The following is a 12,198-nucleotide window of genomic DNA, read 5'->3' as shown; positions in this document are numbered from 1 at the left end:
AGAAGAAAGAAATTTTTGTTAAGGAATTGTAAGAATATTGTAAGATTATGTATGACTTTTTAATTTAGAATGACATTTATATTACTATATGATGGCATTGAAAATGACTCAATTGGAGTTGAAACGTTTGTTTTATTTTATTGTATTTTAATTGTTTTTGTATTAAGTTTGCTTACCTAAATTATAATTTTTTTATATACATCATTGGCGCTTTGCCCTTCTTTTATACTACCTTTTGCTTATTAAAAAGAAGATGCGTGGTGAGCGATTTGAGTCGCCTGAAGCAGCTGTTGAAACATTTCGTACACTAATTTCTGAGGTTACAGCTTCAGAGTGGAAAAAATATTTCAAAAATTGGTTCGAGCGTATGCAAAAATGTATCGATCTTAAAAGCGAATACTTCGAAAAACAATAAAACCATTTACCGAATTTTACATGTTTTTTTTCATATTGTTTGCAGAAACTTTTCCAGGAGCTTACGTATTTTCAATAATTTTTTTTCTCTATCAACTTTATAGAAAAATACTATCAACTTTATAGAAAAACTGCAAGAGACAAAAATTGTTTATTTTCTTCTCAAGAATATTTTTAGAATTTTTTATCAACTTTTTAGTACTGCATTTTCTTATTGACAACTTTCAAAAGACAAGGTAGTATTTCGCGCCAAAAGTAGCCGTACAGCGCGAGATCGTCCCGTATCTTTTACGCGAGTCAGAGAGTTAAAAGCATTCGAAATTATCGGTTTTTTTAACATAGGCTGGACCGATCGAATTCTAAATGTGAGCTCAATCGACAGCTTGAGTCCGAATTATATAATAAGCGTTTATTTCACCTCTACGTATCCTACGAACGGAAATATTATGATGCGAAATCCGAAATATCAAAATTTTTACATAAGATATGTCATCTCCTCAAAAAACATCTCTTTTTCATATTTTCGACGATGGATGGCACTTATTTATTGCTCTCCGATTGCTTTATCGATTTATCAGTTTCATTAACACTGTATTATATGTCGACATTTCACTGTATAGTTACTTTAATAAGTTACTTTTAAATAAAAAGTGTATAAAAACATAAAACGGGCTGCTTGATTAATTGACGTCATTGTATATATTCATGCCGTTACTAAATTCGCAACGCTATCACTAGCTTTATCTGAAGTTTTGACATCAACAAACTTTATATTAAAATTATTTAGAAACTAAAGCCGCAATCAAAAATCTAAAAACACTTTTATTACAATGTCATCGGTAACTTTCGATTGCGACCAGTCTGAATAAAATTGGTGCAGGCGATACCGAGATCTGGAGATCCTAAAAAAGAATCATTTCAGCTTTTCAAATTTTTTCAATCGTACGTGTAACATATACATACAAAGCGTTTTGTCCATTAAGCTGCTGTTCACAATGCCTTCATAGAATTTTAATTTTAATATAAAATTAAAGTAAAATTAACAACGCAAGTGAATCTCAATGTGTATACGGGTGTAATTTATGTACATGAGACAAACAGAGAAAGCGCGAGAGAAAGGGGGAAAGGAGAAGAGGGGAGAAAGAGAGAGAGAGAGAGAGAACGTGTTCATCCGTTCAATTTAAAGATGTCTATTGAGCTGCACTCCTCATCATTGAAAATCAAGTTCGGAATAGGTAAAAAATTTAGCTTTTTAAGTACTAATTTAGTACCCTATTCCGAATTTTAATGTTCAAACCGTTTAGCAGCAATAAAAAAATGGGGGGAGTCCAGCTTAATGGCAAACTCCTATAAAAAAATATATATACAATGCAGGTACAAAAAATAACCATAGAGATTTTAGTGCTAATTTAGTCCAAAATAGAGCCAAAAAAAAATTCAAATATAATTCAAATATTCCAACATGTATCAAACACTACATCGTCGTATACGACATCTACATTTAGAGAGCTCGCGATACACATATTTTTAAAAGTATTCACATCTAAAATGATGTAGATTTTATATATTCGAAAGATAAGATTCCAATTTGTTGCTAACCGTAAAAAATAAAATGAATATATAAATAAATATAAACTCATTCCGATGATAGATGTAATAAAGCCATGCCTCGGTGTCATTGGTCGGAATGAGTTTATTATATTTATTTATATATTCATTTAATTTTTTTTATGCTGGACTCCCCCATTTTTTTTTATTGCTGCTAGACGGTTTGAGCATTAAAATTCGGAATAGGATACTAAATTAGTATCTAAAAAGCATTAAATTTTTTATCTATTCTGAACTTGATTTTCGATGGTGAGAGGTTCAGCTTAATAGAGAACATATCACGGAATAAAAATTATTCTAACCAAACATAGAGTCACATTACTCTTTCCTAAACTCTTTATTTCAATCAGTTTTTCACTTATATTACAGATACTTAAAGTGCGTTCTGTTTTATGCATGATGCGTATAATATATTATTTTATCCTTCTTTAATATCGGAACAACAAGGATAAAATGATGTAATCATGTGTGAAACGGAACGCATTCTTAATTTCCAAATTTCTATACTGCAAAAATCCAAAAATGGATGTTGATGCGCTGATGTACGTGTCACGAACATGGCCTAGATAATCGCTTTCAGATTCCTCTCATGATTCAGCAACAAAGAACAATGTATTGATTATAAGAATCTCGAATGAGAATCGAAAAAAACCTCAATCCGAAAATAGTTTTAGTGGTTCGATTACAGTTCGGTATTATAAATTTGATAGAATTTCATTTCGGTTTCGGTTTCGGTACACAAAAAAAACCGGTTTCTGGAACGGTTTTCAGTTCCGGTTCAAGTTCGATCCGGGCCTCTGGTGACGACGACAACGACGACGATACAGGACGACAACGACGACGATACAGGACGACGACGACGACGATATATGGCGACGACGACGACGCCGGACGACGACGACGACGACGACGACGACGACGCCGGGCGACGACGACGACGACGTCGGGCGACGACGACGACAATGACGATATAACATAGTAAATACGTACATGTATGAAGAGATATATTATTAATCATATAAGATGTTTAACATTACAAAATGCATAATACCTCAACAAAATTACCTTTATAAAAAAAGATAAAAAAAGGCGTCAAGTATGAGTGTACCATAAACCCATAAAAAATTGTTACATAAACTAAAAAAAAACCATTACATAAATAATATAATTCAAATATAATATTGTTAATTTTTTATTATAAATTACTCCTCAGTAGTATGTATGCATGTATTAAAAAAAAAAAGAAATAAAATGTTTAAATTGCGCCAATTGAAAAAGAATATATATTTTCTTGCAACATATATCATATACTATTGTACTTTATAAATTGCGAAAAGAACGTATATTTTATTGCAATATATAACATTTAATTAACGAAAAAAAGTGATATGTACCTTTATCTTTCTATTCAAAGATCTTTTATATTTGCAATGGAATACAACATTAATCTCAAAAAATTAAAGACGAAGAGAAATTTTAAATCTAATTTAAACCGCATGTTTTACAAATCTAAAATCATATTCTATTCTTAATTATATTTGCTTTTTACAAAATATAACGCACGCCATATAAATACTTATCCTATATTAAATTTAAGCCGCATACCTATCTGAATTTGCTCGAACATATATGAACACGCTATATGTTATTAATTCATCTCATTCTCTTTCTTAAATCTCTTCATTATTTTTCGTATTTGATATTTTTAATTATTTGCTCATACACACACACGCACACGCACACGTACACGCACACGCACACACACACATACAACACACACACACACAGAGTTATATTGTTTAGTCCACCTCATTTTCTTTCTTAAATTTCTTCATTATTTTTCTTATTCGGTATTATTTGATGACCACTTTATTATATTTTGAGGTTTAGCAGAGCCAAGTTTTTTTACATAAAAAATTTTGTTATTTTATTAAAATTTTCTCACTTTGTGATGCTTCGTCTTTAATTTTTTAGATTAAATGTTATATTCTATTGCAAATGTAAAAACTCTCGAATAGAAAAATAAAGGTATATATCACTTTTTCTCGTTAATTAAATGTTGCAATATATTGCAATAAAATATATGTTCTTTTTGCAACTGGCGCAATTTAAAGATTTCATTTTATTTTCTTTTTTGATGCATACATACTACTGAGGAGCAATTTCTAATAAAAAATTAACGATATTACCACTTGAATTATATTACATATGTAATGGTTTTTTTTTAATTTATGTAACAATTTTTATAAATTTATGGGATGTATGCGCACACTCAGCGCTTTTTTTTTACCTTTTTTTGAAAAGGTTATTTTTATCAACATGAGAAAATACGGTATTAAAAAATTTTGAAAAAATTCTCAGAACTTTATGAGAAGAAAATAAACAATTTTTGTCTCTACCTGTTTTTTTATAAAATTGATAGTATTTGAGTAAAAAATTATTGAAAATCAATATTCAGCAATTTTTAGTAAATAATATCTTGTTAACTATCTCGAAAATTGCAAAATGGTACAAAACTTTTCGATTCAGTTTAGTCCGCTCTATCTGCCCACGAGCGTTGTCGGCAGAATTATCAAACACCCTGTATGTAGATATACTTATACTTATTGAATTTGTATTAATTTTTAATTTGAATTAATAAATAAGTCTAATATACATTTCTAATCATAAAATTGCTAATAGCCGCGTATACTTATTCAATAATATATTTTCACAATATGGCGACATACTCGGATAAACCTAGTTCTATTTTTCGCTAGATATATCGATTTCGGAGTCCCGACTGTTAATCTCGTGAATATTGTATATTTAATTCAGACTACAGACGACGGACGTTTTATTATTTGACCGCGACGAATCCTTGATGAATTATTATTAACTCACGTTACTTATTGAAGATTTTTTTATGATACAAGAGCTCACCTCTCTCTCTCTCTCTCTCTCTCTCTTTCTCTCTCTCTTTCCCGTCTCTCTCTTTCTTTCTCTTTCTCCTTTTTAAAAAAATCACTAGTTGAAACATATAAATATTGTCTCTCTGTGAATTATTTTAATTACAATGTACGCAATAACGCGCATTTTTCTTTTTTATAAATTGAATTATATTTTGTTTCATATCAAACGATTTATTTCCTTATATGCATAAAAAAGTAAGATATTAATGAGAAAATATTTTATGTCAAAATAAAATATGTAATCTCTTAAAAAATTGTTAACTGTTAGATTATTTTATTATTTGTGACTATATGTAAAGAATATTCGCTTAAAGTGAATCAGTGACTTTATTACTACACTTATAACTGATGTAATCATCAACAAATATTTAGTAATGTGTTTTAGTAATAATACATTGATTTTTTTCATTTTTAGATAGCAGGAGAATGAAATGTATGTAAAAGAATCCTACGGTTTCATTTAAAGAAATGCCTATTAATTATATTAATATTTCTTAAACAATGCATATTACAAAAAATTTGTTTTATGCATCACCTTTCTCTTCAAACTATGAAACTTCCATTTGAAATATTTTTAAAAGATATAATATTGAAGTATTTAGGATAATTCATTAAAATATTCACCTTAACAATTAATTATATATACGTATTGTAATATAACCACACTAATTATAATATATATTTGATATTTGATATAATTAATATACATGTTTATCAATATAAATGTATTATCATTAATGTTATAGTTTCACATAAATTTTCATTTTATACTAAGCAGTATAAAATAATAATTATTAGCTAAATACGCTTACAAAAAGTGCTATCTAAAGATTTATGAAATGATTTTTTGTTATAGTTCAAAAAGACGGTGGTACACAATTAAAACTAGTTATTGATTATGGCAATAACATGCAGGCATTGTTTAAACCGATGCGGTAAGTATGTAGCTAATACATATTATATTTAACATTATCATTTCTTATTCTTTTGCCTTAAACTAAAATATTAGAAATAATATAAAAGGCTCAAATAATTTACAAAATTATTATAATATAACAAGAATAGAGCTACGAGTCAAGCAAGGTCTTAATACTGTGTTATTAAAAAACAAATAGTTTATTGTAACAAACATTTCGACCCCAATTGGATCATTCTGAATATTAACTTTAACATAATTTAAAAATCAACTATTCATTTAAATGACAAAACCTTGACAAAATATGTGATGTGATTTGACCAGAAATTATAATAATATATCAAATTCATCGTTGTGAATGTACCACTATTATTGTGGATGGTTGTGAATTGTTCGATATATGAATGTGAAAACGTAGATACAACATTACTCGGTATATAAATGTGAAAATGTAGATATATTACAACGCTTAGTGGTCGTCAATAGAGTTGTCTTATAGAATAAACCTTAAAAAGTGCAGTCACAAAGGCTTAGAATTACACACATTGACTGATCAATGAAACAACTCTAAGTTTAAAATAATATTTAAAATATTATATTAATGCAATTAATATAATGAGATATTTAAAAATTTTATCTAAGTGAAATGTATTGGGTCATCTAAAAAGTATCCGCGGTTTTTTGTCACTAGATGTGTGTTGATGGTCATATATCTAGTGACAAAGTACCGCAGATACTTTTTAGATGACCCAATACAAATTTATATAAGTATTGATGATATATTAAAAATATAAATAAATATGAATATAAACATATTTTACATAATAATAAACATTTCGGCGCGCATAAAACAGTTTCTATAATTAATTCGAATAAGATTGCATAGATTTGCTCCCTGCTCATGTGCGTGCGTGCGTGCGTGCGTGCGTTTAGTTTTTTTACCAAAATCTTTAAAGGTTTGAACTGTCTCAGATGACGTTATAGCGTGCCATATGGTACACTGACCCATATCTAAGAATTTATACAAGTGCGTTTGATTTGTAACAGGCATACCAGAACGTTAACTACAGAAGAAAGATTTTAATTACGTTCTTGAGTGATTTCTTCCTTACTCCGAAAACCTCTTTAAAATAAAAAATCCTAAGTCTTGGACGTAACAAGATTACAATGAAAAACGAAAACTTGCACAAACGAAGCATGCACAGGTTAATCACATCACATTAATTGCATTTCTATGAATATATTATCTGTCAACACTATATTTGCATTATGAAAAAGTTAAAATAATAGATATTTTACTATACATTTTTATTACATGTACAAATATATACATATACATACATACACATACACACATACACATATATATATATATACACACACACATATATATATATATATATATATATACAAAATATTACAAATAGGAAGACTAAATGTATTTATATGAGCGCGTAAATTTTTATACATTGAATTAACAGGATATAAAGAATTTTGTGTCACAAACTATACATTACTATACGTTACTATGTATTATATATATATATATATATATATATATATATACATATATATATATATACATATATATATATATATATATATATATATATATATATATGTATATATATATTATATATACATAGTAACGTATAGTAATGTATAGTTTGTGACACAAAATTCTTTATATCCTGTTAATTCAATGTATAAAAATTTACGCGCTCATATAAGTATATTTAGTCTTCCTATTTGTAATATTTTGAATTGATTTTCTTGTACATATACATGTGAGCGCATATATGCATGTATGTATATATATTCTAATTAGGTATCATTATAGCACTAATTAGGAACAATTTCATGCAAATTACGACGAGAGGTTAGCTTCTATGACCTGTGTGAATGATGGCGGTGAAACCACAGAATGTCGCAAAGTTCTTGGCGTATCTTGAGATCACAGGCAGACAGCGCGCAAAATTATTTGGGCAGTTTATCGGTGCAATGGTGCCGTGAGATGTTGCTACGAACATCCAAGTTAACATCAAAATATTGCTTAAATCTCTGTTTTAATTTCATACACAATCTATACGCTTTGCATTTATTTCTCCTAAGGTTACTATAATTTATTTTAAATAAATTAAAATTCAGATTTAAATAAACGTTTAAAAATAAATGATTAACAATTTGGATGTATTTGATAAAGTATAAATGAAATAAAAAAATAATCCCTTTTAGGTATCAACTCAATTATTGTTTTAATGTTTGTAACTTCTAAGTTACGCTTACATTTGTAATAAAAATATTTTAAATAAAATTTTTCTGTTTCTTTGCAAAAAATCTGAAAGTGTAAAAGTATAAATAGGATTTATATAGGATTTTTCATCTAAAATTTCAAAATCGATTTCTTCCTCCCAAAACAAAAGCAAAAGATAATATACAATAATTTTATCATTGCAAGATATTGTTTACCTCTTGCACATTACTTTTTAATGATAAAATCTTAAATGAATTAAAAATTTATTTCTTCTTAATGTGAAAAGGGAAAATAAATTTCCCAATTCTTAGCATAGTTGTAATTACGTTAAAATTCAAAATTTTACACTTTCTTTATTAATCACTTATAATTTGAAAATTGTTAATGCAATGATACCAATCGATAAATAGTTTTTACTTTAAATTAAGGCAATTTTGTTTTTAATTGATAACTAAAAAAATATGCAAAAAACATTTTATATACATTATATAATATTTGGTAACACGCGAGCATAAGTTGGGAGTAAAACCATACACAGATGAGAAAATAAATCCTTACTCTATTTAATTTCTTGTACTTAAAATATAAATATTTTCATGTTTCAATAATTCTCATTATATATTATGTTATGATAACATCATAACATGTTACAGAAATTATATATTTTTGTAACGATATTATGCTAATTCAATGTGTAATAGGAATGATTAAAGTACAAAAAAAGTAAATGAGCAAATAACATGAAACTTATATACATATATATTTTAAACGTAAATTGTAAAACAAAGTATATTTTAATTTAACATACAGAGTAAATAAAAAGTCCCGGTGAAATATCTTGAAAAAACAAAGCATTTTTGAAAAAAATAATTCAGACAAAAAGATTTAAAAAGATTTATTTTTTTATTACATCTGATTGATCTTGAGTGGCGTTGCCAAAGTCAGATCAAGTCACATCGATTTTTTTTTAAATGGGACATCCTATTTTTCATTCCAGAATCCAATAGCTGATGTCAAGAGCTTTTCAAAACACTACAATAAAGTTCATTTTCAAATATAATTTCGAATATAATAAGTACGGGTAAGTGAGAGTAAATAACTGCGCGGTAATCAATTCTTCTTCTTCTCCTCCTTCTTTTTCTCCTTTTTTTCTTCTCCTTTTTCTCCTCCTTCTCCTCCTCCTCCTCCTTCTCTTCCTCCTCCTCTTCCTCCTCCTCCTCATCCTTCTTTTTCTTCTTCTATTAGGATTAAGGCCTTATTATTACTTCTGCTCTCTTGACTTTTCTACTAAGTAGAAGTCCAGCTCTCGTATCATTTTTTGGGCAGTCTTCCGAGGGATCGAATGAGAAGTAAAGATCTCCAATCTTGCTTATTTTATTAATCAGGCCCCATCCTGTCCATTTCTCCAGTGATGTCTTCTCGATCTCATGAATCTCATCACGTCTTGAATTTTGCATTCCTCTCGTATATCCTGACTTTTGTTATTCGCGTTAGTCTCCGTTATCACCGTTTTAACAGTGTAGATCAGTATTGAACGTAGATTTTATACATACAGGGTGGGCCATCTATTGGTACGTTTTTGAATTTCGTCGTATGGCAACACCGAACGAGCTACAGACCCGAAATTTTGACAGTTTATTAGTCATACCGTCCGCGGCACGAAACAACATGTTTTCTCTTGAAGAGCGTTTTGAAATTTTAAAAACTTATTTTCAAAGTCAGTGCTGTGTCGCCGAAACTGTACGAATTTTGAAAAGAAATATGGGTCGTGATAGAGCACCCACCGAAGGAGCTATACGCAAATTGGTGAGGAAAGTTCGTGAGAAAGGGATGTTAGTGGATGACATTATATTACGACTGTTTTGAGTGAAATTGGTGCCGAGGTAGTCCAAAATGTCATTAATAATTGGGGTGACCGAATGGCATACTGTAAGGCCAGTAGAGGGAGCCACATGAACGAAATCGTTTTTCATTCTTGACGCGGATACTTTTAGCTTCACAACAAAAAAAAAATTAATAAAAAATATCAATGTATGCTCATTTGATCGCATTTTTAAAAACGTACCAATAGATGGCCCACCCTGTATATTCTTATTTTGCTATCGACAGGTATTTGTTATTTCATATCACTTTCCTTAGATAACCAGATATTTGGCTTTGTTGACTTGAGTGCGTACTTCCTCTGGAAGTTTCTACTGCTTGTGGTCTGTTCCGAGATAGTTAAAATTCATTGACTTTTTCAATGATCCTGTCATATATAGTTTGTCACATAAGAGTGTCGTCTGCATCTGAAAGAAAAATTATTATTTTTAAGAAAGAATTCAAGAAATGTATTACGCATTTACTTAGTAAATCGTTTAGTCTCCATTACTATCACGAATTCGCGAGCGTCTTTTTGGCATACTTCCTATATGATGTTTCATATATTGTTGTAGTAATGACCGCCAGATAGCTCAGACATAGCGACACAACCATTTTAAAGTAAACACACGCTTTCTTTGAAGCTTTCTCTTAATGACCGACAACACATTTTTTATTGGATTCGCATCGATGATTGTGCAGGACAATCCAAAGTCCGAATATTGTTTTCGGCTTTCCATACAGTGCACAAGCGGCTGCGGTGTTTCGGGTTATTGTCCTCTTGTATCCACGATTCATTATCCGATCCAAATCATTTTTCAGCAGATTTTAACAATACTTACTGATAGATTTCGAACATTTTTTTAACATTTAGATTGCAAGTATAAAGTGTCAAAATCATAAAGACTAAAGCATCTCTAAATATGAACCTTAATTGAATGTTTAATAGTGCGATTTTCTCGGAAAAAACCATGTGGGTTTGACAAGAACTCATGTATAAAAAGACACTTCGTTAGTAAAAATTACATTACTCCAATCACGATTTAAATTTTGCATAGCCCGTAAGCGTCACTTTTTAACATATTCTGGTTTAAGAAAAGATTTTAATTTTATATGTATTACACCAAGAGTTCACTTTGTTTAGACGCCTTTTCAAAGTTATAATTACACTAATGTCAATTATATTAATGTTCACTCTCTTTTTGGCAATAACTTTTGTTCTTGGTGCAATGTCAACAGAGACTTTCGCTAAAACTCTAAAATAATTTTATCTTCTTTTTCGATGTTCGTCGCATTTTTCGTCTATCAGAAAAATCATAGACTTTTTTTGTTCTTTATCGTATTACTTCCATACGAAGTCTTCTGACTTATGCATATATTTAGCAGCAGCTTTATAAGTCATTTTAGGTTCTTTACTGTGAGTACACTGCCTCGAAACGTTTAACATACAGCGCACTTATTTTAGAAATCACGTACTCTTGTCACAATGGAAAGTAATATTGGCGTCTCTAGCACAAAGCGTAGTAGTCTTCCCTAGCCTTCAACGAATGAAGCATCACCTAATAATTTTTCTTGAAGCAATCTAACCGATGCTCTTGTGTGACTAACTGCTACCAGCTTATAACGAATAGATCCCTTGAGTATCACCTTCTCAATCGAGATTTACATATTGAGCTTCTTGATGGCCTTGGCAAATCTATAAAGTAGATAGTTCGTTTTTTTAGCCATTAGGATGACATGATTAGCATAGCATATTATTTTCCCTTTTCACTAATAGCATATTATTTTTCCTTTTCCCTATTTTCACTTTTCTAGTCCATTTTGAATCCTCCGTCAACTTCTTTCACTTGCCTTATTATCATTATGAAGTTGAAAATAATCAGATTGAAGCTATCTCCTTGTCGAAATCTTATTGCTACCGGCAACTCTGTTGTTAGTACATTTCCTGCTTTTAGATTCTGGTTTTATTGTTGATTTTTAATTGTCTAATCAGATATTTCGGGTAAACTTTGTGCGGAAAATTCTTGTCACATCTTAGAATCTGATTCTGTCGAATACTTCTTTAAATCCACAAAACACAGGAATAAAGGCTTATCGTATTCCAATTTTTCCACCAATTGTCCTATAATGAAGATATCCAGGATCAAGCGGTTTTGTCGGAAACCTGTTGTTCTTTGCTGATTTCTACTGATTCT

The 12,198-nt window shown here is 29.6% G+C and overlaps 1 protein-coding gene across 8 annotated transcripts in view; it reads left to right on the top strand.

Annotated features, from left to right (window-relative positions):
- The window catches only part of LOC105149251 (extracellular serine/threonine protein CG31145), a 318,959-nt gene that overhangs the window by 177,843 nt on the left and 128,918 nt on the right, over nucleotides 1–12,198 (top strand). For all 8 annotated transcript variants that reach the window (XM_087405143.1, XM_087405170.1, XM_087405150.1 and 5 more), the window contains one exon: nucleotides 5,830–5,908. In XM_087405143.1, the coding sequence (XP_087261269.1) occupies nucleotides 5,830–5,908 (79 nt within the window). The remainder of the gene's footprint in view (nucleotides 1–5,829; nucleotides 5,909–12,198) is intronic.

Source organism: Acromyrmex echinatior, chromosome 1, assembly GCF_024713525.1.
Source record: "Acromyrmex echinatior isolate Ae372 chromosome 1, ASM2471352v2, whole genome shotgun sequence".
Taxonomy (NCBI): Eukaryota; Metazoa; Arthropoda; class Insecta; order Hymenoptera; family Formicidae; genus Acromyrmex; species Acromyrmex echinatior.
This window is presented reverse-complemented; position numbering and strand designations above follow the sequence as displayed.